This window comes from Molothrus aeneus, chromosome 1, assembly GCF_037042795.1.
Source record: "Molothrus aeneus isolate 106 chromosome 1, BPBGC_Maene_1.0, whole genome shotgun sequence".
NCBI classification, from domain to species: Eukaryota; Metazoa; Chordata; class Aves; order Passeriformes; family Icteridae; genus Molothrus; species Molothrus aeneus.
This window is the reverse complement of record NC_089646.1, coordinates 106000462-106024701: the sequence shown is the minus strand read 5'-3', so window position 1 is coordinate 106024701 and position 24240 is coordinate 106000462. Positions and strand designations below refer to the sequence as shown.

At 43.5% G+C, this 24240-nt stretch overlaps 1 protein-coding gene across 1 annotated transcript in view; it reads right to left on the bottom strand.

Annotated features, from left to right (window-relative positions):
- Positions 1-3928: 3928 nt before the first annotated feature.
- CABLES1 (Cdk5 and Abl enzyme substrate 1) overlaps positions 3929-24240 on the bottom strand; it is a 69768-nt gene continuing 49456 nt past the window's right edge. Inside the window, exons 5-10 of the mRNA XM_066562413.1 lie at positions 20834-20933; positions 19168-19324; positions 18279-18382; positions 8212-8318; positions 7096-7303; positions 3929-5542 (exon numbers count right to left, since the gene is read on the bottom strand). Coding sequence (XP_066418510.1) covers positions 5402-5542; positions 7096-7303; positions 8212-8318; positions 18279-18382; positions 19168-19324; positions 20834-20933 — 817 coding nt within the window. The 3' untranslated portion in view covers positions 3929-5401. The remainder of the gene's footprint in view (positions 5543-7095; positions 7304-8211; positions 8319-18278; positions 18383-19167; positions 19325-20833; positions 20934-24240) is intronic.

The following is a 24240-nucleotide window of genomic DNA, read 5'->3' as shown; positions in this document are numbered from 1 at the left end:
AAAATCCCAATATTCCTCTCCTAAGTCAATGAACAGAATCCATTCATGGTAAACCAGGCTTTGTTTTTGAACATGGGTGATCTAGTACTGGTTTGTAAATAAACCCTTCTGCCTCTTCATCCTTTGCTCTCCCAGTTAACTCTCAAGGGTAAAATTCTCCAGCTGTTGGTAAAGGGAAGCAATGGAGAAGAGGGCAACTTGCCCTTTGGGTGAAAGAAGGGATAGAAGGGTACAAAGGCTTGCTCATGGATGCTGCTGCATTGAAAATGAGGGAGATTTAGGTCTTGTGTCAGTGTTTCTGAAAACTTGACTTGCACAGCTTCTTCCCCGGTGGTTGTACCCATTGATGTTAACCAAGACAACAATGCTTGGAGGCCCCTGGGAGAGGATTGGTTTTCTTGCCTCTACTTTCTCCTTTTAGTGTATTGCTTAACTACATTCCAGAATTTGTTAAGGATTGCTGTTAAGGAGCACCACACACCAGAGTTCACTTAGGGGAGAGATTTCAGTTTCAAGTTAGATGAATAACATGAATTCAAAAAGGTACACATTGGTCACCAGTGAAAACTGACTGCAAACTGGAAGACTTCTTCAGGTTTGAGGAATGAAGCCCTGGAGCATCTGTCTAAACAGTGTAACAGTGGCAAGGGTCCTAGCTGGCTTAAGATGATGTTTAGCAAGGTTATGCAAAGGAGTGTACGACGGGATAGATGAATGTGTAGGAAGGGCGATTTATGATAGCAGCCAATATTTAGGTCTTGTTAAGGGGAGGATGTGTTTGCTGCTCAAGTCAGCAGCAACTTCTTGGTTCACCCCTGCATTGCTTTGAAGGTGTGCAGGCCATATTCCAGGATCACAGCTCTGGCTCTTTCCCAGTACCATGCTACAAGCACCATTTCTCCTCTCTGTCTGGTGGTCCTGGGATTTGCTGCTGGATCTGGGCAGGGTGTATGTTTGTTGGTTTTTTTCAGGGACTGAAGAGCTCTCCTCTGAACTCGTCTGGACCATCTGGTTCCAGGTTGAGGTGTGGATCTCTGCCTGTTACTGCTTCTCATGAAGTTGATGCAAAGTTTAGGATTGATGCATCAGTTTAGGATTTTGCAAAGGCTTTTTTGCTTTGCACACAACATTCTGTGAAAACAAGCACCTGATGCTTTTTTCCCTCTTTTTTTCCTCCCTCTTCAGTACAGAGTTTACAAGGGCAGATGAACAAATTAAGTTCAAAACTGCTTCCCACACTCTCCTCCCTTCCCAAAGGTGCAACCTGGGACAGATTTCAGTCTCAGCTACTGATGTTGGCATTGTTACTCTGATTGCTCAGTCTCTCGCCTCGCTCAACTACTTTTACCTTGTTTGTGTATTTTTACATGTTTATTGTGGGGCATGGTGCCAAAATCCTTTAGCATCGTGGGAAGGTGCAATCATCTCTTAGCAAATCTCTCCTCACTGCTTCCACAGAAGTCTCATGCTCTGGATTTTAGGAGGCTGGAGCAATTAGCTGAAGCTGTGTCATTTAGATATGTTACAAACTATCCCAAATAAGCCACTGCAAGTTAATAAGTAGTTTAGGAAAATGATTCCCAAGTATTTTTCTGTCTGTTTCCATGTTCTGAGGTCTGTGTAAATCATGGTAATGTTCGTATTGTCACAAATGTGTTTTAAAGCTGTGGGTCTCTGGAGTGATGGGTAGAGGTAGGGAGGCAAACTTTTCCCATAATTTTATTAAAATGGAATGAAACTACAAGTAAATGGGTGTGCTTGATGAGATCAACTAGACAGGCATTGGATTTAGGGGGTGTCACAGGTGTAATAAACAGAGCATGAATGCAAACAAGTGGTGGGAAATTGGGTGCGCAACACATGAATGTCCAAACCACAACTTTCAGCCTCCAAAGAGGAAGCAGCTGCTTGTGAACCACAACTGGCACATGGGCTGGTTTTACTACCACCTGGAATAACCCAAAGTAGCATATTCCAAATTCTCCTGTGAACAAGGGGTCATGAGATATGAACAGAGCCTGCCTGGAGAGCCTGCCTGTGCCTCATCCTCTGGTATACCAACAGCTGGGACTCAGAGACCCTGCTTCTGGCAGGTCCAGGTGCTGCCAAAAAAGAAGTGGTGATAATCCCAACAAACCCAGTGGTCAGGGAAGAAGGTTATGATCTTGAATGGAGGGAAAATGTTTGAAGTGAGGGCTCTGCAGGGAGCTGAACACCAGGAGATGGCCAGGGTCCTTTGGCAAGCCCACCACTGGCTTTTTAATAAGCAGCTGTGTGTCCCAGGGGGAGACAAAACCAAACCCCTTTTCACATACAGATGAGAGACAGAATAATTTTACATATCGTCATTGGTGAAAAACAGACTGTGTTTTTCAATTTTTTTAAAACTTTTATTCTTTTTTTTTTTTTTAGAAAAGGAATAACTCTGCATGGTAGAGTGTACAGTATATAATTTCAAAACAGAAGAAGTTATATGGAATGGATTATTTTCCCAAACTATTTAAAGTTGAACCTAAAATCATTTGTAAATCAACACTCATTGCCATGTAAGACAAAAGAAAACAATCAACATGTTTTCTGTTTGGTACAGATTTTCTCTACCTCTTCAGCCTGAATTTTCCCAGGGCTGGGCAGAAAAGGGGGGCAAATCCTGCCCATTGTCCTAATCATAATTGTACTGACCAAGCTTTGTGCTCTGAGATCTAGCAACATATGGCTTTATATACGTTCCTAAGTGAACAGTGCAACATCATCACCACCTTAAGTGTTTATTCCACATTCAGACTGTAACTGAACATCACTCTGAAACCCTTTTCCGCCCCAAAACAACAGTGATAACAATGAGAAGCAGAAAGTCTCCAGCAATCAGATTTCATCCAGAAATCTGTGTAAACTGTAGATCAGGGTTGAGTAGCAGCACAGAAGGCAAAAGATGTGACAGCTTGATTCAATAGCATCTCTAAAGACTACTGTAAGACTGTCATTCTTTAGTCTGCATGTTGCAATCACAATTTGCTTTTTCCCTGCAATGCTATAAAGCAATATAAGAAATAAATCAGACTCAAAAGCAAAAGGTAGAAGCCTCCATGGAAAGGTAAAGCTTCTGCTTAGCTTTGAGTGGTTGCTATTAGAAACAGATGTCCACAATCAGAAACAAATCTTGAATGTATGTACACAATTTGGGTGGAAAGGGATATGGCCAAGGGTGAAAGCCCTCCTAGCTGACCCACAGACTGTTTTGGATCATAGGTCCACACTACACCCACTGCTTTTTTGGTCTAAATAAACCAGCAAGGCAGTCACAGGCTCCAGGTGCCCTCCAGGCTCTTCTCTCCACTGCTCCTTGGCTGTGTGGGGGACAGGAGAAGGAGAAGAAGGAGGTGGAGGAGGTGGAGGAAGAGGAGGAGGAGTGGCAAATTATTGCCCCCCCTCCCCTCACTTTGCAGCTGGCTGAGTGATGCGTGGGTTGCAGCGACATGGGATGTTATACTGGGAAGGTTTAAGTGCACACTTTTCTCTTTACCCCCTCCTCCCCAGTCCTGTTGGAATGTATCTATATCAGTAATTATGTAAGTATTACTAATAACTGTAAGCTAGCGTGGTCACCCTCCCCTTTAGAATAGGGGGAGAGGAATAGCATCAAACAAATTCCCATTTGTCCTGATGTGTAACCTTTCTAGATCCTGTAGAGCAATTGTATGCAGGCTTTTTTCATACTAGAATTTAAAGGAGTCAAAGCTGATAAAGAAACTGGATGTTTCCTGGCTTAACTGAAGGAAATAATAAAACTGATTAAAGTAAGAGTGAAAGAAAGTAAGCATTAGTGTGTTCACATCCTCTGGTATGTCCCACTTCTCTATGTTCTGCTCACAAGCCCTTTTCATACTCTGAGCAAGCATTCCCAAACTTAGAGAGGTAAGGCTTCAGCTGAAATCTCACAGTTGAGACTATTATTTATTTTATAATTACCACAAATGTAATAACTTGACTTTAGCAGATCCATGTGGGGCATGTTCAGGACAAGGCTTGTTAAGTGAACCAGCACAGGAGAAGATTGGACAGGGGTGGAATCCCACATGATAACAGCAACTCAACAATATCCATCAGCATGGCATTAGCTTAGTGTGGATATAGCATCAGGAGCTTGGATAAAGCCTTCAAGCTTTCTGGGTGTCCAGTCAGAATCAGGGAGGCTGCAAGTTTTACCATAAAACTCCAGCACTGCAGTGTCTAAAGGAACTGAATCTCAATGGGCACAGATTTTAGGTTTTGCACAGTCAATCCTAATTAAAATCCCAAAAGTATAATAGCTGATGCCCCTGCTGTTGGAGCCTTAAGACACCCGTTAACTGCTGAGCCCTACACTTTTTTTTTTTAATAAAACACTGTTTTAAGATAAAGCACAATAAATGTGCTTATTACGCACTCTAACATAGAGCACAGAAATACAACACTACAGAGTGCAAGTCTAACCATCTCCACAGTGGGAAAAGTGCGAAGGTTAAAAATATGCATGTGGCTTAACACAAGATATTTTTAAAAAACATGACACGGAAATCTTATACTAATGCTTTCATCTTTACCACAAACATGACTGAAAACTTAAGGTCAATTGCTGATCCTTCTCTCGCAGTAGTAGTAGTAGTGTAATCCTTTCAAAGGTACAATGTTGGAAAGATCAGAGAATAAAAAAACCCAAGTGTCCAAAAATGATCCCATTTACCACTTTTCCAGTAGTTACGTTTTTCAAGGAGTAAACGTGTAAGGTCACCTTGATCTTCACCATCAGTAACTGATACACTTGGAAACAGCTAAGCCAACCACCTGGACTGAGATCAGTTCGGTGTCACACACACACACACACACGGATACACACACAAATACCCCACAGGAAAAAGTGCACTTTCAATTGCTGATACAAAAATAGATTGGCACATTCTTTTTGACACAGTGAAGATATCTTCTTTAAAAGCTTTTTCACTTCAAGAAGTTCTCTTGGAATTTGCAGCAGGTCTGTAGAAAAAGCGCTACGAGAATGCACTCAGTGGGCTTCCAGGGTTTGTGTGATGGAGAGAGGGGTGGTCATGGAGGCTGCCCTTCTAATTTTTGCCTACTTTTATAGCTGTAGTCCCTACAGGTGGAGTCAGTTGCCACCCAGTTTCAGCACGTGAACTATTCACCAACAGCTCAGTCTTCACCTGCTTTGAGAAAGTAACGATACATAAATTCATCAAAGCCAAGAGTCGATGCAGTATTTCCTGTAGCCAGAAAAACTGTTTGGGGGTGGGGGGAGAGAGAGTGTGAAGTGTTAGGAGTCTGATTTTGCATTTCCAGTAGTAACTGTGGCTTGGGAGAGCCAAGCGGGAACAGTCGGGAGCCCCTTCCCCGCCGGCAGCCAGCGCTAGGAGTTCTGCACCAGGCGTCTGTAGTGCGGCATCACCTCGTGCTCAGGCAGGTGCAGAGCAAACTCCAGGGCCACCAGCACCGGGAACTCGAAGGCGATCAGCTCTCGCCTGTTCAGCCGGAACTTCTCTTCCAGTTTCTGCAACCACAGCCAAGGGGAAAAAATATAAATGAGCAAAAATGAAATGAGGGTTTGCCTTTCTAGAGCTTTCCCACAAATGGCATTATTCAAAACACGCATGCTGCTGTCATTAAACTTCTGTCCTGATGGACTTGCATGGCTCTAGGTTTAGAAAACCAGAGCTGTGTGAACTGGATGTTCCAAATCCTTACTGTGAAGGTGAACTCATACAGCTCAGCCAGCCATGCTATTTCTGACACCTTCGTCACTTCACCCATTCCACTGTGAGCAGATGCATCTTCTAAGGGTCACAGTGATTACCACAGCAGCAACAGGAAATTCCTAGCTTCATGCAAACAGCAAAATCACTTGTGTAATGGAAGACATGCATCTTGTAATTGTCCACAAACTTCCTGCACTGCTTGAAAACACTAGTTTTCCTTTCAGCATTAGACTGTGCTACAACGCCCTGTTGGGGGAAATTTTTTTGCCATAATTTGATCTTAATACCTCAGAGGCAGAAGGTGTCGTAAGAACAGTGAGTAATAGAAACTGCTATCCTCAGGAGGGATGAGATGGGTTTTATAGTTGTTTTTGTGCTGTGATGTACTAAACCTCCCATATGCTCTGCTGTTTTCACTGGATTTGGATGCTACAAGTAGGCAGCCGGTTGCTCAGGGATATTTCCCCCTCATCCTCTTCTTAGGATCTCCCTGGCTTGCTACTTCTCTGCCCACTGGGGCTACTGCAAAGCTCAGTGTCTTATGGACCAACATTTCAAGATAGCAAGAGAGGCCAAATCTTCCAATTCTCACTTGGCTGATTTTTTTTTTGTCATTATTCAGAGGGCTTTCTAACAAACTGACTGTCAACCCAGCTCTGTGATGGTGGGAGGAGAGCAAGAGTCCAGTCCTGCCCCGGTCCACAATCCCATGTCTCTTCCATTGAGCGAGCTGGTTGTAGCCACATACCAAGACACCAGCCTAACTTTCTGTGGTATTAAATCAGATTGGTACCTCAGTGCTTGCAGAGGATTATGGCATAACACCCTCATGTTACCTCTTTCATGTGGAGCGGGTAGAAGACAAAACACCTTACTCTAAAAATCCATCTGGAATGAGGTGTTCTGATGGGAACACCTCCTTAGGTTTTCTTGTCCAAAAGCTGAACTTGATAAATAAAAATGTCCATTGGACTCCATCTGAAATTAGTATCTGCATTTCATTCCTAAAGGAGAATCCTTACTGACACTCTTGAAAACATAACTAAAAGCAAAATTAATTTCCTGAGGGTTCACCTGTTGCCTTGTATTGACAAAATGATGGTCAGATACATCTAAAACCTCACAGTATCTGACACCAGGGCTTTCTACCCCATTAAACAAGCTTCCCACACCTCTGCAGGGACATTGATCACTACTACTTCCACAAAAATGTGCAACAAAAAAAGATATTTAGCTGGCTGTACATCTGGAAGCCTAAAAGAGAGCATGTCCACTGACAAACAGGCTTGCACAGACCACACATTGGCACTTCATGCAGATTGAACACTGGAAACCGATGGATACGTACATCTATAAGATGCTTGACTTCATGTTTTCTGAGGTCACTGCCAATTTTGGCTGCTAAAAGAACACAAGCTCCAGCACAAAGCTTTCTATTCTGCTTGTTCAGCTTCCCCTTGAGAGCGAGCTTCTCAAAGTAGACAAAGGCCATGGCCACTGTGGGCTCTTCAAAACCACATTCTTCTTGAGCAAGCTTGCGCATTTCTCTCTTCAAGCTGAGTAAAGAGACCAGACAAGTATGCTGTGAGATGAGTTTTAAAGCATTTCTCATTCCACCCTAAGAGCCAAGCTTTCAGAGATTCCTGCTTAGTCAAATGGAAGGGAAAACATAATTTATTGGGCAGATATTTTTATGCTGTTTTGGGGGCACATTTCATGGCACATTTTTACATCACCAGTGACCCTCACTGCCCGCAACAGACAGTTGTGTCAAACTATAAAAGCAACCAAAAAAGCTCTGACAGTTTTAGCAACAATATTTTATCAGAGGTCCTACACTGCATACAATTTGTTTTGTAACAATGTTTTGATTACTGGTGCTCTGTATGCAGCTTTTGCCGCTGGTTATGGTTTGCCAAATCCAAGCTGACAGTTCAGTCCATGTACTGCAGCACTGTCTGGTTACAGAGCAGTGTGGCTCAGTGTCCTTCTGGCCACTAGGGTCAAATGAAATTATTATTACTTCAGTGGAGCAATATGCTACACCAGAAACAGATATGGAATATTACAACTTTGCTGTGAAGCCAAATACTCTTTTTGCTTCTGGCCAAGGCACAAAAGCAGCGCTTCTCTTTCCTCAGTCTCTTTTTAAGCCAATTCCCATGAGCTTAGAGACTCTGTTGGGTTATTTTTCTGGCTATTTTAATATAGAGCATGCCCAGCTCTCATCCTCGTCCCGTTAGATGCTCTGTTTGACACCTGACCAGCACATGTCTGCACATTCCTCTATCCTGTTTACTCATCCCAGTAATCCAAGCAGTCATCTGACTAACTCTGCCCCTCTGCTGGTCACTGCTCCTGGAAGATCAATCAGTGCTGTGCTTCCCCTCCTGTACAGCAGGAATTGCACTGACATGTGAGACAGCTGCATCACACTGCAGCCTTACTGAGCTTTGCAAAGTACCTTCTTATTTTACTGAGGGTTAGCTTGATGTGAGGGAACTTCTCCTTAAAGGTCTCATTCATGTCCTTCTTGAGATCTGATGGCTTCACATAGTCTATGACCGTGGTCTGTAACACAGGGCAAGAGAGAATTACTCTTTTAGTTTGTAACAAAGAAGGTCACTCAATTTCCAGAAGCAAGGAATACCAAACAAGTGCCAGCCAGTCCCAACACTTTCAGCAGACAGGAAAATATAGTCTGAACTAAGGCAACTATTTGTGACTGACAAAACAAGTGACCTGTTCAGCACAAGCCTTGAACAATACATACCTTATTAGCATCCTCTAAATATTGCTAAGAGTGATTTGAAGATGAATGTGCCTGGATGAAACCTACCTGAGAAGTCTTGTAAGATAAAAAAAATTCATCACAGTAACTGATACGATGACCAGATTTTGGTGCATACCTCTATGTGGTTCTGAGACCCATTGTGAATTTCTCTCAGATTGATTCTTTAAAGAAACCACAGGTACAAACTCTTGCCTGCTGTAGCATACATTGATAATAAAGTAAGTAACCAGCTTGTATGGTAGGTCACTCAGTAGAGCGGAAGGCAGGAATGCTGAGGTAAGTTAGGCAGTAAACGGACAAAAGAGTCAGGACAACATTCAAAGTCTACAGTCTATTTCCTTTGAGCTTCCTATTCCTTTTTATTACAACCTAATGAATCTCCCCAAGTTGCAGAGGGTTCTCCTGGCCCACACAGCCCTTGCGTCTGTGCGTGTCCAGCACTTCTCTTGTTCCCTTAGTCCTTATTCAGGTAGCACTTTGCCCAAACCCACTGTCACCATTCACCTGGCCAAAATCTAGCACCTCACCAACAAACCAACCTTTATTTTGGGAATGTGTCAATTCTCTTCCAAGCTTTAGCAGTTCTGCCCATTGGACAGAAGTGGAGAGGAGCCCCAGCTTGGGCACCAGGGGGACAGCCTGGTCCCCAGGCATACAACCCCCTGACAGCTTCAAGCATGTAAGAAAGCAGCAGTGGATAGTGCAGTGCATTCTCCTGCTCATAAAATAATATTTCAAATCTGATTTCTGGTTTTAATTAATTTGTATTTTGGCAATGGGCTGTTAACACCACACAAGAGGTGGAAAGAGGTGTGTGAAACCCTTGTTGCATGTTATGCCTTTATAGAAGGTGGAGCTCTGCTGAAATGTATCCTCATGGGAATTGAAATCAGCCAAAAAGACTGACTGAATATGCTTTCAGGCTTTTTTTCTGTCATAAAAATAATATATGGAAGGGCTTGGGGAATACAAAGTGCAATGGCTCTAGAGAAAGCAGACAATTCCCTTTATCCAATCATGTTGTTCTCTGTTTTCAAAATAAGCATGAAGGAGAGTAAAACACACCTAACTTTTCCTGCACTTTACTTATGAGATATGGTACTGAATTATTAGCAAATTAAAACAGAGCATGTGTTTCCCCTGAATAGTGCCCAGCAGGACTTGATGCATGTGGGAAAAACAGACAGGAAAAACCCAGGTTTTTGCCATGGGGTGTTGTTATGGTCATGCACAGGTTTTAAAACATGGGCCATTCTGCCACATCAACACTCCTCAGCCACACCTGCTTCCCTGCACGTGTAGGGATGAGCCTGACTGCAGGTGCAGGCAGACAGTGCAATGCCCCTGAGGTTAAAAATTCATAAGCTGACTTGATGCTCAAGCAGGCAATGTGCTGCCACACCTGAATAAAAGGAAGAGAAGAAAAGACAGGAAGGAGAAGCCTTGCCCTACCCGGGTGGGAAAGCCTTCAATGGAATGTGTGGGCCTGCCTGGTTTTAACCCTGCAGAGGCTGGAGGGATGTATGCACACACCGTGCAGCTGGGGCTCTTCCTCTTCACTGCAGACAGCTTCTCACATGCTTCATCTCACCTGGCAGGGCTCAGACCTCTAAAGCAGAAGAATGAACATCTTAACAACTACCCCTTTTCCTTTCTTTCCCTGGAGTGCTGCAGCTGGCCTGCCTACTCCTTGGTATTGCTGCCAAAGGATCATCAGCAAGCTGGGTGCTGCTAATGCACAGATATGCTGGGAGTTTTATGTGTTAAGGGGCTTCCTCTCAGTACTGCTACAAGAGGACACTGAAACAAGCTACATCTAACTTAGACCACTGCTGTCTGCTACTCAGGGTATAGAAAAGTAAGTCCTGCTGCTCTAGCTTACAGAGCCAAAAGACACTAACCAGATACATCCTATTAAATGTAAAGATGATTTTAGTTTCTACCAGTATTTTTTGGTTGTCTTGGGCAATCCTATAAATACTGAGCTCAGTGTTACCTTACAAAGCTACCTGACACCTTATTTCATGCTTCACTACAAACCTAACTGCCCATTGTTTGTTCTTCATTAGCACAGAGCACATAATTTTATCTTAATTAACTTGCCTTTAGCTCTCTCCAGGTTATCTTCTTCTTTTGCTTACGTGCACAACAGAAACCACTTCCCAACAGAAAGGGCACAGCAGTGGAGGAAGAGCCTCTCCATCCTCCAGGCTCTGCTGAAGGGCTGCACAGTTGTGCCACACAGCAAGTTTCAGCTGCTTTTCCCTCTAACAAGTGAGGGTGGCTCTGGGGGCCACCGTGCAGAGGGGGATTGAGCCCTGGGCTCTGCCACACAGCAGCAGCAGCAGCAGTAGCCCCCTGGGATGCACCTTTCCCCATGGCTGCTCTGCAGGCACTGACTTGTTTTACCTGGGACTCCTCCAGCCTGTGGGAGGTTTGCCAGAATTCAGCTAAATTCTCTTTAGAAGGAGAAAAGCTCTTTTTAAAAATTTCATTTAAAGCAAAGCGCTCAGAGGCTTGAGACTAAGCAGACAGCTTAAAACTAAGAACAGTACAGAGGTACAGTTATTTTTAAACACAGAGATTTGTCAATTTTGTCCTGTTGATAAGGATCTCCCCCTCTCCAGCTCTGAATTCTGCCGCTTCCTGCGAGACAACAGTCTCTACGATACAAATCACAATAATGAAATCCAGATGAAAGCTGGTGTGTGCTGGTTTTGATTCATGTAACAGGATAACAGCAGCATGTTTGAACACACTGGCTCTAAGGCAGCTGTCTCATCTTGTCAGTGCCATGCTGGAGAGCTCAGCTAACTGCCCTTATTCTCAAGAAAAGGATTTGTGCAAGGTTTTTTTTTTGTCCCTTGTTTTTTTTTCCCCTTCATAGCTGCTGCAGAAGCTGGACTTTGAGCAACAGGATGCTGCTCGTCCAGCTGGTACCTATGGAAATGCATCCTGTGCATGCACGACCCTGCCCAGCAGAGAGGCAGGCAGAAAATACCCCAAAAAATATCTGTTGAGAGGTAGTTTAAAAGCAATGTTGGATTAACATCTGTTGAGTGATCAAATCAGTTACACTTTCAAATGGTTTCTGACCAGGCACCTGAGCACCCCTGTTGCTGGGGCACAGCGCTCACGAGATTACGCAGAAATCTTGGTCCCCAGCCCTGATCCTGCCCAGGGCACCTAATGCAGCCCTGATCCTGCCCAGGGCACCTAATGCACCCTGCAAACAGCTTGCCACTGAGCAGCAACCCCCACTGCTGCCCCTGCCCACGAGTAAGGGAGTGAAGCTAAGCTCTGGGGTGGTCCAGCAACCCACAAGAAGCAGCTGGGATCTGACAGGGGAGGGCTTGGACACAACACCATCCTCCTCTGCCTGTTCCCTGCTCAGCATTTACGCTTCTCTTCTGTTTCAGGCCACGCCACTGCCCTTGAGCTTCCTGTGTGTCCCACATGAAGCTGCCATGTGAAGAAAAACACATGACTGTCTGTCCAGGACAATTCTGGTATTGCCTGTGTCAGGGCTCTGATCAATATTGATGCTCCAAAACTTTATGAAAGGTTTACAAATATTTCCCTAAAAGGAGCACAGCTTTTCTCCATCCAAACGTGCTTTCTTATACATAATATTATTCCCTACCAGGCAGGCACTCTGTACTCCCAGAGCTGTCAGACACATGAACAAGGCACTGGGAACTACCAAACTGTCTCTCTCATAGTCTAATCTCCAATGTTTTTGACTTCTGTCATCCAGAACCGTCTGTCTTGTTTCTCACAGCTTATTTGCAGGGAACACATTTCAGTTCAGCATTCAGCAATACTCCTTTGTGGGCTCTGTTACATTCTCTGTGTACAAATTTGTGTATGTATATTTTACTTTGGTGATGGAAGCTGCACAAAACAAATGAAAACCTTGATATATGGTAGCTGACAGATGCCTGGACAGAGTGATAAATGCTTCAGCCCAAGTCTCTACTCTGCACACTTTTTGCTTGGCTGGCAGTTTTGAACTTGGAGCTCAGCTCGTGTGTTATTCACAAGTGTTTTCAGGCAGCTGCTTTCTCACAGGAAAGCTGTATATATAGTTTCATAATTATGGGAGGAGAGAGAATGCCTGAAATGGTTGGTAAGACTGGCAGGATGAAATATTGTAGAAAATAAATCCTACTTTGGCATGCAACCAGTAAAATATGATCTAGCCTTGGATGCCTCTATCTCTTAGCTTAAGAAGGATAAAATCAGAATAAAATAGGTGAATAAAATGAAAGATGAATGATAGGCTCTCTTAGCTGCTGTTTCTGTGTATCCCTGATTAATCTGCTTCACAGAAAGCAGATGGGAGACTGACACCTGAAACAGACTTTTGGTAGGTCACTGATAAGGTCTCAGCCACGCAAGAAGTGAAAAGAAGTCAGTAACTCTGCACTCTCTGACTACTTTAATGCATCCCATAGGTGACCAGCTACATACCTATCAACTGCCAGTAACCTAATTCATACAATTATGGCTTATGATGCATATATATGAGAAATCCTGACAGACAAGAGACTTTAAACTGTGATGGAAAATGGGAGTGATTCCGAATTATAATTAAAATTCCAAAAAAGGAAGCCAGACTAGAATAAGATGTTTCTGTTGTTACAAAGTTATTAACATTCAAGGACCTGAAACTGAAAGATTTTGAATTTCACAAGGCAAATAGTCTCAAAACTGCTTCTTTGGAATTAAGTACATGGAAGGACACCAGTTTATTTCATATTGTTAACACTCAGGAATTATTCTCAAAATAGTTATTTATTGGAGTCTCAGCCCAATATAGCATCAAATGCATAGAGCACAAGATTTATACATGATTATCTACCACTGCTATCCTCTGCTCCCTGAGACTTTTGGGTACAAGGTCAGTAGCTGATAAAGAAGCAGTCTGGAGATACTTAATATACAGCTACAGAAGAGGCTCAAAGAATAGGGTGACAGCACTGAAGGACACTCACTGGCTGAAAGTGGAGTCTGCCTGACCTTGGTGCTCCTTGTGAAAGACAGAACGAGAGAATGACAGACCAAATGCATTATATCATCATGCAGGGCTTTTGTTAGACCAAAGGGCCAGGGCAGCAAGCAGTTCTAATTTTAAAATCACACTGGAGGGCTGCTATTAAATAACGCAGCCCGGCTGTGCTCGCCACTAGCACGGTACCTGGCAAGTGAGGCTGGCAGACAGGCACTGCAACAGCTCTGCAGAGATTTGTGACCTGCTTCTTTTATAAGGGGTGTAGAGATGTCAATTAATTTTTATATAATTAAACCAACACACTGACATTGTAGCTCAGTACCCAAACCTAATTCCATGTGTATCCTTTGAGCACAGATGGATGGATATTTCAGGGATGAGAATACAGAATGGGTCACTCAAAGTCAACATGCTGCTGATCTGGGCTTTTCTTCTTCTGCTACAAATTTTGACAGCACACAGTGACCAGCTAACATGCTCCTGTGCTTCTGTGTTACCAACAAAAGCAGTACTGCAGGATCAGCCTCCAGCCTCTTGAGAATGAGTTTTCTAGTCCAGCACAGAAGGAGTTTCTGCTGGAAAGAATGCAGAGAGACCAGGGGGGCACTGACGAGTCTGTACGTATGCTAGTCAACATGAGATTCGAGGAAAGAAATTAATGCTTAGTCTGGTAGATAAAGTTCCTGTTCTAGAGAGATTTAAGAATCTGCACAAATTCCTGTTTTAGCAGTATCAGCCAGGAAGACATCTGTTAACCATGACATGATGTTTCCCTTCCCCCCCACCCCCCAGCATGAATTTTTTCTACCTCTTACTGTTTATACTGCAGCAGAGAGTGCAGACTCTCCGACAAATACAACACAAAATGAAATAATTTCTCCAGAGCAGACTAGACTTTAAATACAACTAATACAATTAATAGAAGCCATAGAGTTGGTATTGGGAAAGTATTGAAGAATACTTTTCAGAGTTATCCTGACAGGCAATTTGTGGGTATTACTTCTAGAAATGCAACAGGGAAGTGTATGCTCTCTTAAGCCTGAGGCTTCACTACAGAAAAAACCAAACTAAACCAAACCAAAAAAGAACAAACAAACAAAAACATGCAACCCCCCCCCCCAAAACAACAACAACAACAACAAAAACCCACAGAAAACCAAATAAAAACCCAAACCAGACTAAACCAAAAGCACTTCTGCTTCCCCAGAGCTATCCTCAAAGAAGAAGCTCAGCTTCTCCTTGAAAACAGCTGAGGACTTGCAGCTAACACTTCTCTCCAAGAGTCAGGGCTAATTCAGCTCAGTAAAATTAAAAGACTATAAAGTCAATGTCAGTGATGATAAACTCAGGCTCCACAAAAACTGAGCACACCGAGTGCTAGCTGCACATATTTCTGAGTAAAGTCTAAACCAGACCACACATTTGGTCTGTCCTATGCCTCAGGATAAAGCCTGCAGTGTTTACTGATGCAGCATTCACACAGACCTCAACAGAGCCTTCCCAGCAAGCATAGAAATCCTGGCCTAAGAAGCACAAGCCAGGCTCATGGGAGTAACAGCAGTGCATGCAGCTCTATCCCGCCGGCAGTGACGCAGCCCAGCATCCCCTCCTCTTCCACACCTTCTCCCCATTAATTGCTCTGACATCCATAAGGAGGGGTGAGGGGAACATCGACAAGCTTGCAGCTGTCAAGCATTAATGCTAAATCCTGGCCAAGTAGCGAAACTTTAATTACAAGCTGCAGCTCTCCACGCACAACAGAATGCTGGGCGCTGACATCAGAGCTGCTCTCAGCTGCTCCAGCGCTTGCGAGAGGCAGCAACTCCAGCCCCATTCCTCCCAGCACCGAGGCAGCAACTCCAGCCCCATTCCTCCCAGCACCGAGGCAGCAACTCCAGCCCCATTCCTCCCAGCACCGAGGCAGCAATTCCAGCCCCATTCCACCCAGCACCGAGGCAGCAATTCCAGCCCCATTCCTCCCAGCACTCAGGCAGCAATTCCAGCCCCATTCCTCCCAGCACCAAGGCAGCAACTCCAGCCCCATTCCCCCCAGCACTCAGGCAGCAATTCCAGCCCCATTCCTCCCAGCACCAAGGCAGCAACTCCAGCCCCATTCCTCCCAGCACAGAGGCAGCAACTCCAGCCCCATTCCTCCCAGCACCGAGGCAGCAACTCCAGCCCCATTCTGCCCAGCACTGAGAGGCAGCAATCCCAGCCCCCTTGAGCCCAGCACTGATGCAGCAATTCCAGCCCCATTCTGCCCAGCACTGAGAGGCAGCAATCCCAGCCTCTTTCCGCCTAGCTCTGGCGGCTGCTCTGGCCTCTGTGCTTCCCTGGCAGAGGTCTGGCACTGCTGCAGTGGCTGTGATGGTCAGGAAAAGAGCACAGGTCTCTTGCTGGCCCCAGACTGCAATTTGCTTTAATTGCAGTGTGAGCCGATTTTTATATTTGGGGGGAAGAAAATGACTCGAAGTTATTAGGCTATTATGCTCCTGCTCAGACTGATGTGAACTGCAGGGAGAGGGGGAGGGAATGTCAGGAGAGTCAGGAAAGTCTAAAACAGATGTGAGTGAAGTCTCCGACATAGCCAAAATGACCTTTTATATTCAGCTCTATGCACGAGCCCTTACCCAAACTGAAAAATCTTACTTAACCTGCAAACTCCCAGGACACTCCAGCACTACTTTTTCTCTCTTCTCTTGGCTGAAGGAAGCACCAGCAGCTTGTAAAATCTTTCAGCTGAGCACTGAAGAACAACCATCCGCCCCTTAGTTTCTTGCAAAGCCATGCAGCTCCTGCATAGGATCACAGCTATGCTGCTTGGCTGTGGGCAGGCAAAACCCCATCGAGAGAGCCCTTGGCACCTGCCTGTGATCTACCTCAACAAAAGAAACAGAGCACTTAATGTCCTTTAACCCTTTCTTAGATTAGTGCCTGCCTTCAGAGAGGGAGGTGGAAGTCCCACAGACCCTCAGATAGTGCTGAAGAAGTGATGTCTGGAAGGGTACATTCAGGAAAAAACCCCTCAACGGTCAAATAAGACATTATTTCAGACACAGCAGTAATCAACCCCAGAGAAAATTAAAAAGCAGGGAGACTCCTGTCAATGCAAATATATTCTAGATAAACAGTGACATTGATTTTAACAACTGTCCTTGAAGTAATTTTTCACCTTTAGGGCATCTAGTCATACCCCTTGTTGAATCCCCAGGCAGCTTCTTTTTACAACAGAAGTACAAACATAAGACTTTGAAATGCTGTGGTCAACCAACATACAGAGAAGAACGGCACTGAATACCCACTCCTGGATGGAGAACTCCCTTGCAGGATGCCATCCTGGCTGCCTCATTTTTACTCATTTAACCATGTCCATGAGAACATCAATTTAAAAGGGGCTCAAAGATCTCAGGTGATTCTAGAGGACTTGTACTGCCTGGCAGACACTCACAGCCTGAGGAAAGTCAGAAACACAGGCATGACTGCTAGAGCTATGTTCCCTTTGGATGTTGGCTAACAATGGCTGTCCCCTTGAGGGAAGACAGTTCCCTGTCCATGACAGTAACCATATCAAAACCTGACAAATATTTTCCCACACAGATGTAGCTGCTATAAAAGGTTGTCACTTTGTGGGTTGGCAGCCAAAAAATAACTTGCCAGTCCTTAAAGGAAAACTAGTAGCAAGTAAGCAGAGGATACTCTGGATATGCCATTTGAAAATCTAGAATAAACACAGCCTTAGAACTCTATTAAGCCTCTGTGTGCAACCAGATAAACATCCACATGAAGCACTTAGAGCTTATTTTGAAGAAGGAGCACCCACAAACCAAATTACCCCTGGGGTAGAGGGCAGATGAGAACATACAAAAGCTGTATCTTCACATACATTAGCAGTTTCTTAAATAATGTCTTCTGTTCCAAATTAAACAAGAACATGGACAGCACTTTAGACCTCATTCAAATCCTATCATATCTGTATATAGATAAGAGAAGTAGGTCACCACTTTGGGGGAAAAAATAATATTTTCCCTACTGCCTACTGTTACCCTGGATGTACAATCCAGACGGATACATGCTCACATGTGTATGACTGCACTGCATCTTGCAACAGTCCTGCTAAAATAATCTACAGACTTGGAGCAATCAAAACAAAGGCTACAGAAGTATCTCACCACAGAAAACATTTAGTCACAGCACAGAGCACAGAACAATTATGTCTCTGTATTGTTAAGGGTTTGGATATAGTGGGAAATATACAGACTCTGCTCGTAATTGCTGCAATTAAAGGAAGGACTATCCCATGGTGAAATAAATATCTGGGAAACCAAGCTGTTCAGAGCAGTGAATGATTAGTATCAAAACACAGAGTAGCTTCATGACTTCAGAAAAACCCCAGTGGGCATCCTCCTATTTTGTAATAGGTGCCAGTTTGAGGAAGTATAAATTTTCCTCTGAATGCCAGAGAATGAGTGCATTGTTTGAACAAGCCTTTCATCTAAAGCATTTATGAAATACAGAGGTAATAAAAGTGTTCGCTTTTGTAATACCTCCAAGAGTTTGTTTTAACATGCCTTGAGAAGTAACTGTCATTTAGAACAAAGCATTCTGAACAGCTCTTATTAGTAGATTAAAAATAATAACAGTCTTCTTAAAATACAGCCAAATGAAACCTCAACCTTCAGAATTTTGTTATGGGAATTCCTCTGTCCTACACAGAATCACTTACCATATATGAAGGAAATATTAAAACCCGCTTATGTTTGCCACATGGCCACTGGGGATCATCTAAAAGATTTGGGTCGTATTCAACAAAGTCTCCCAGGTCGCTACCTATAAAACAACAGTTTTGATAAAGAATTTTGAAAGGAATTCATCACATCAAGACATCTCTGGACTTAACAGAAGTGGCAAATGAGTTTACAGATAATGCACAATATTATCTCCATGCAAGATTTTTTAAAGAGATAAAAAATTGTTCTGAGTCTTGACAGCTCTAAATATTTCTATATTAATGTGATTTGCCAAGACATAGAGGACCTAGAGCTAATGAATTACCTGCTAAATGTGAATTTAGGGCTTAGAGAACTGCAGAATTATACAAAGTTCCACAATGACTTTTATTCCTGGCAACAAGTTTTCATCTGTTCAAGCAGATGTTTTGATTTGTTTCATTTATCATGCCAAAATATTTTAAGCATATAGTGCTTTGGCTTATGTTTTGTGTCCGGTTTTGTAAACACAGCCCTTTCCAGCCTAACAAAGGTCACAAGTGGAATTTACACCTTCAGCTTGTGACTACTGTGTTGCCACTGTAAATTTTCCATAGCAAAGGAAGGTAAGGACAAGCCTGATGCAGGAGGAGCAAGCAATGCTGATGACAGGAGGGGGCACGCTGGGTGCCATCGGGGCTGTCAATACCATCAATGTGCTTGTTTATTTAACTTCCATCCTCCACACACAAGCTTTCTAAGCAAATATGGAATAAGCTGTGCTTCACCGACAACAGAAGACTGTATTTATTTAATTTAAGCTAATGGGGGGACTAAAACACATGTCAGTCCTTTGCAATAACTGCCTGCCATCAGGGTATTAAAAAGAGCTACTTGAGAAGTTACCTGCATCAATGCTCCCCTGGGTGCTGTTAGCTCTTCCCAAAGAAAGGCTACGATGGCTTGCATTGCGAAATTGGGAGAAAGATGAGGTGGAGTCTATTGTGTTCCTCCGAGTTCCCAGAGCATTGGTGGGAAATAGGAACTGTGTATAAGAAACCGTCTAAAAAATAAAGTCAGAATGGACAGACAGTTACTTTCAGCCCAGCTTGGATACAGTGGGATGCTTTTGGTGCATTCCAACTGGAAGCAAGAGAAGCCAAATTAATGGAGGATTTTCTGGATTTAGTAGTTTGGCACAGATGAATATAAACCAGTCACCTACATTTGCTTCAGTGCAGTCAGTTTATTCATGCAAAAAACGCTTTTAAGAAGGCATTAGCTCTTCAGCAAAACACACACACACACACACACACTCTAATACACTGGATTTACAAAATCCTACTCGAGGGTCAGATTTAAAAATATATCAGTTTGGTCAGGTTTCTTTCCAGTGGGCCTTCTCTGTAGCACATTTCAGCAGCTTCTTTACTGAACTAGCATCATCTGTATGGGTCCCTCAGCATACAGCTGCCAGAGGCAAATCACTTAAACACTGCTAAACTGAAGCACTTTGTCTGCTATTTTTCTTTCCCAGGACTTTGTCTGGCAGAGTCTTATTGATGTAATAAGTGAGCTCCAGCTCACAGCAATCGTTGTGGGAGATCATTTACTAGCCCCCCAACATGGACTAAGTGTGAATGAGTAACTTGTGACAAAATTATTTTTAGAGTGCACTGATTCTCTGCTTGTACCCCTGGCCAAGAAAAAGCTATGCCTTGCTTCTTGTTGGCTCATTTTCCAACAATAACATTGCATTGAAGAAAAAAAATGAGTTTGAGACTCTAGACTGGTTTACGAGGAGGTCAGAACAGGTATCAAATAAAACATGTGGCATGTGAGCTTTCATTATTTATAAGCAGACAGATTGTCCTCAGGAATTTACAGCCTGTGGTCTGGCCTGACACCTGGTTAGGTGAGCACAACATGTGTAGCAGCATTGACCCAGGGCCTTTAAATCCATAGATGACAGCAGACTGAGTAAAACTGAACTGTAGAAAGTAAATCAGGATTTCAGGAAGAAATGTTTTCTTCTACAATTAAAATTGTCTCTCCTCTATATATTTCTTTAAAATCAATCAGTTCCCTAAAGATTCATATTTGCTTATTCTATTCAAGTGAATGAGCTTCTGGATTTTGAAAGACTCATCAGCTTTGTGTCACTGTCTTCCTGCTGTCTGGAAAAATATTGAGCAAAATGTTATTAAATACAATTGAAAGCAAATAGAATTACACCTACAGCTCTCATCAGAAATTATTTTCACGCTCCTGACAATATACACTGCAGTGATACCTCCTGCTAGAGCAAGGGGAAGGCTGAGTAATTCATATCTGAGTAATGCTTTACACACTCAGATATTGCCAGAGGCAAATTTCTTCAAGGATACTGAGTTGTCTGCATTGACAGCTTGGGCAGTCCTTGTGAATTTCTGCTAAGCTTATTTACAGTTGCACATACTGTGCTTTAACTACTGTGTTATGCTGCATGTTGTATTTGTGCTTGTTATTAGTTAAGCCATTTTTTCCCCTTATAACATCAAATCTAAGGGAGTAGGAACTGAAGCATCCCCACCTTCCCATCTGCTCCGAGCTCCACACCTTCAAGACCAATTATTTCTTTCAGACACACTCCAGCAGAATGGCACTGGCGTCCACCATCCAGCTTCATGTCCCTGGGAAGCAGAAAGAAGAGCAGAAACAGCTCTTAGTACACACACCTTGTTCACCTCCCACCACCAAACGCTGAAACAAGGTGCAGCATTAATCCAGACATGCCAACGCAAAGCACAGACCAGACAACTTTTCCTACAGGAAGCATTTTTGTTGTCTAAAACACCTTACAGAGAAAACCCCCACTTTGTTCATGGTTGCAGCTCAAAGCCCAGCCTATGGCACAGAGCAAGGTTCCCCATTGCTGGGTACCTCTGACAGAACCTGGCACTGGGAAGGAACTGGAAGTCATACACACTTCAGGTGAGATACAACAATCCAGCCTGTACACTTGACTGCCATGCATCCAGCAGGCAGATGTTCCCACAGCACGTACCCACATTCCCCTACATGAAACAGAGGTAATTTCCTGTGGAATATTCCAGGAAGGATTCCTGCTCCTTTGAGAACACAAGAGAGTGGCCAAAGCCCAGTGACCCTTCTGCTGGAGGCTGACAGGAGAAAGCCAGTTTTCCATGACCCTAGCATGGAAACTCGGGGATCTACTTTAGAAGGACTGATCCACCTGGCATCTTCCATTTGGAGATAAATGAGATGCCTGAGATGACCAGGCTGTATCCCATGCTTTAGCATCATGACCAAAATGTGAGCAGTGGTAGAAAAGACTAGAAGCAAATCTGTCCTTCACAAATGAGAGCTGTATGAAACTCCACAATGTATATATTGCAATATTTTCCTGGCTGGTTGCTGCTGAAGTCCAAGTGTGTGCTCAAAACTCCATGTGGGAGAGATGCTGATATGGAGGCCAGGAAAAGCCCTGCAGGCTGTTCACTCAGTCACAGGCTGGGCTATCTCCTGCTGTGACATACAATACACCCTGTTTTCAACCTATCAAACATTTTATTTCTGTGAAACATGGCCATCCTGAGCCCCCAGTAAGTCATGTACCTCACTGCTGGAAAAATCCAACACATCTGTCTTCTGGAAAAGATAGTTCAGTTTTAAAGGAAAAGGCTGTATCAAGTTTCTAATCCCAACAAAGTCCTCTTAGTTTCTTGATTGGAGTTCACGTAGCACAGTGTCATATTATCATTCTTGTTTCCTGATACCATGTTACTGAGGGGTTGGACTAATAATGATGTAAAAATAGCTCCCTGTCACAAGTATGGTATCAGCCTCTCTGCTCCTGCGCAGAAAGCGCTTAAGGGAACTATTTCTCACAGAGATAAATGCCAAATTGTAACTATTTCAGCAGTTATCTATGAAACAAACACACAACCTGAGGAAGCCTCTGAACCCCAAAATGAAAACAAATATCTGAACTATCTGAAATCAGAATAGTGTCGTTTCTTTCCATTCAAGACCCTACAGATGCAGAGCAAGAAATAATGCTGTTACTACTCTGAAAACAGAGTCTTGTCATGGAGAAATTTTTCCATGTAATTAACAGACATGGATAGATAACTCTGGTATTCATCAAATGGAAGTCCATCACCCTTTGAAGAGTCAGCACAGCAGCTTTAAACAATACAAAGCAGCTCTAAGGACTGGAAAGAAATCAGTGCTTTTGAAGTAGGGAGCAGGGTCAGCTGGCAAGTGCGAGCACACACAGGAATGATTCCTGGACATTAGCTGAAGATTGATGGGCACTATTGCCTCCATTGCCCATCTTTCTGATGTTTCTAAAGAGGATTCTCCTTTCAGGACCCTGTGAATAACACTGCAGTAATTCTCCCTGTTTTGCAAAAGCTACTTGGGGTGTTCCCCTTCTCCACATATGCTCTATATTTCTAGAAAGTATATGACTGCTTGTGTTGTAAAATGGAGCAATAAAGTGTTACTGTTTGGACAGAGATCTGTCCATAAAACAGGGAATTAAACTCCCTCTCTTGAGGAAAATCAGTACTAAACAATGTGCAGTTTCTTATGAGCATATAAATGGAAAGGCTCATCCTGGCTTATACACATCCTTCTCTCTCTTGTAAAAAACCTTGGTTAACACCTCATAAGGAATTCCTAAGCAACTTTACCGTATCCTTTTTGAGTTCCCTATCAGTATGATCAACAGCAAGCTAAGAAAATTTTTTGCATGACAAGCCTTTATCTTTTTTCCTCACTCCTATTAAAGACAAAGAGCTCAAGAAAGTCTTGGCAAAGCTCTTGCTGGGAGAGCAAGCCCAAAGGCTGCATGCCCACTGCTGGGGGGACCCCAGCACAGTTGCTTCCTCCACACAGCCCCAACATCCCAAGAACAACTAGGGAAGATCTGGGGGATGCTTTCCCTTTGAGCTCTCCAAATGGGTGAGTCGTGCCTGCGAAAGGGTCAGGACAGTTGTTTGGGTACAGCCACTGCACTGGTGTGGCCATCCACTGCCACCAGGTTTTGTAGGACATGTCCTTACATGGCATCAGGGTCAAAGGGTCTCATGAAGCAGGAGCATATGGAGGACAGGTACTTCATAGAAAAAACAAATCAGGCTTTCACTGGGTTTAAGTTATTTCAATTACCGATGGGACTGAGGAATTGCACAAACCACTGTCCAGTAATAAATGGTGCTTAGAAAATGCAGAAAAGGAACAACAGTCCTTGCCAAAGAGGCATTTCAGTAAGGAAAACTTCCTTCCTCCTCTTCCTCACTTTTGATTTTCCTGCTTTATTTCCAAAAGTACTTTTTAGGAAACTTCAAGGAATTCAAGCAGACACCCAAATCCAAAAATAAACCATGGGAACTTAATTTTACCACCTTCACTTTATTTGAGCAGAGAAAGCTTGAGAAAATGAGAAGATCAGGGATAAGATTTCCTTAGAAGGCAAAAAACTAGATGTCAGTTTCTGACAAAGTTTGGGGAGTTACCCTGATTTACATCAATGTCAAGCTCTAGATATTTCATGAATACTGTTTATTAAGACTGAGCAGTGTTAGAAACTACCCTCAAAAATAAACATATTGTCTCAGTTATCCATGAGTGCAGAATGTTGAGGAATACAAGAGGTACAAGTAGCTGGGCTCACAAGCTGCAGTCTGAGATGCAGATTGAAATGCAGAGCTCCAGGTAGGAGCCTTAGAAGAGAGGCCATGGACTGCCAGCCTTTGGGATAACACTGGGCAGGATGGTGGGTGACACCAGCCAGGTGAATGGACACTGTGAAACACAGGAGAGCTGGGAATTGTAGCCTGGGTAACAAAGGAGAGGACAACCAGTGAGCCAGCAAGGTGAATGGACACAGAGAGGTGGGCAGGAGCCAAAGACTCAGGAGGAAGAGGAGACTTCTGGAGACTGTGAGGGTTTAAATGCCCAGGGGTTCCT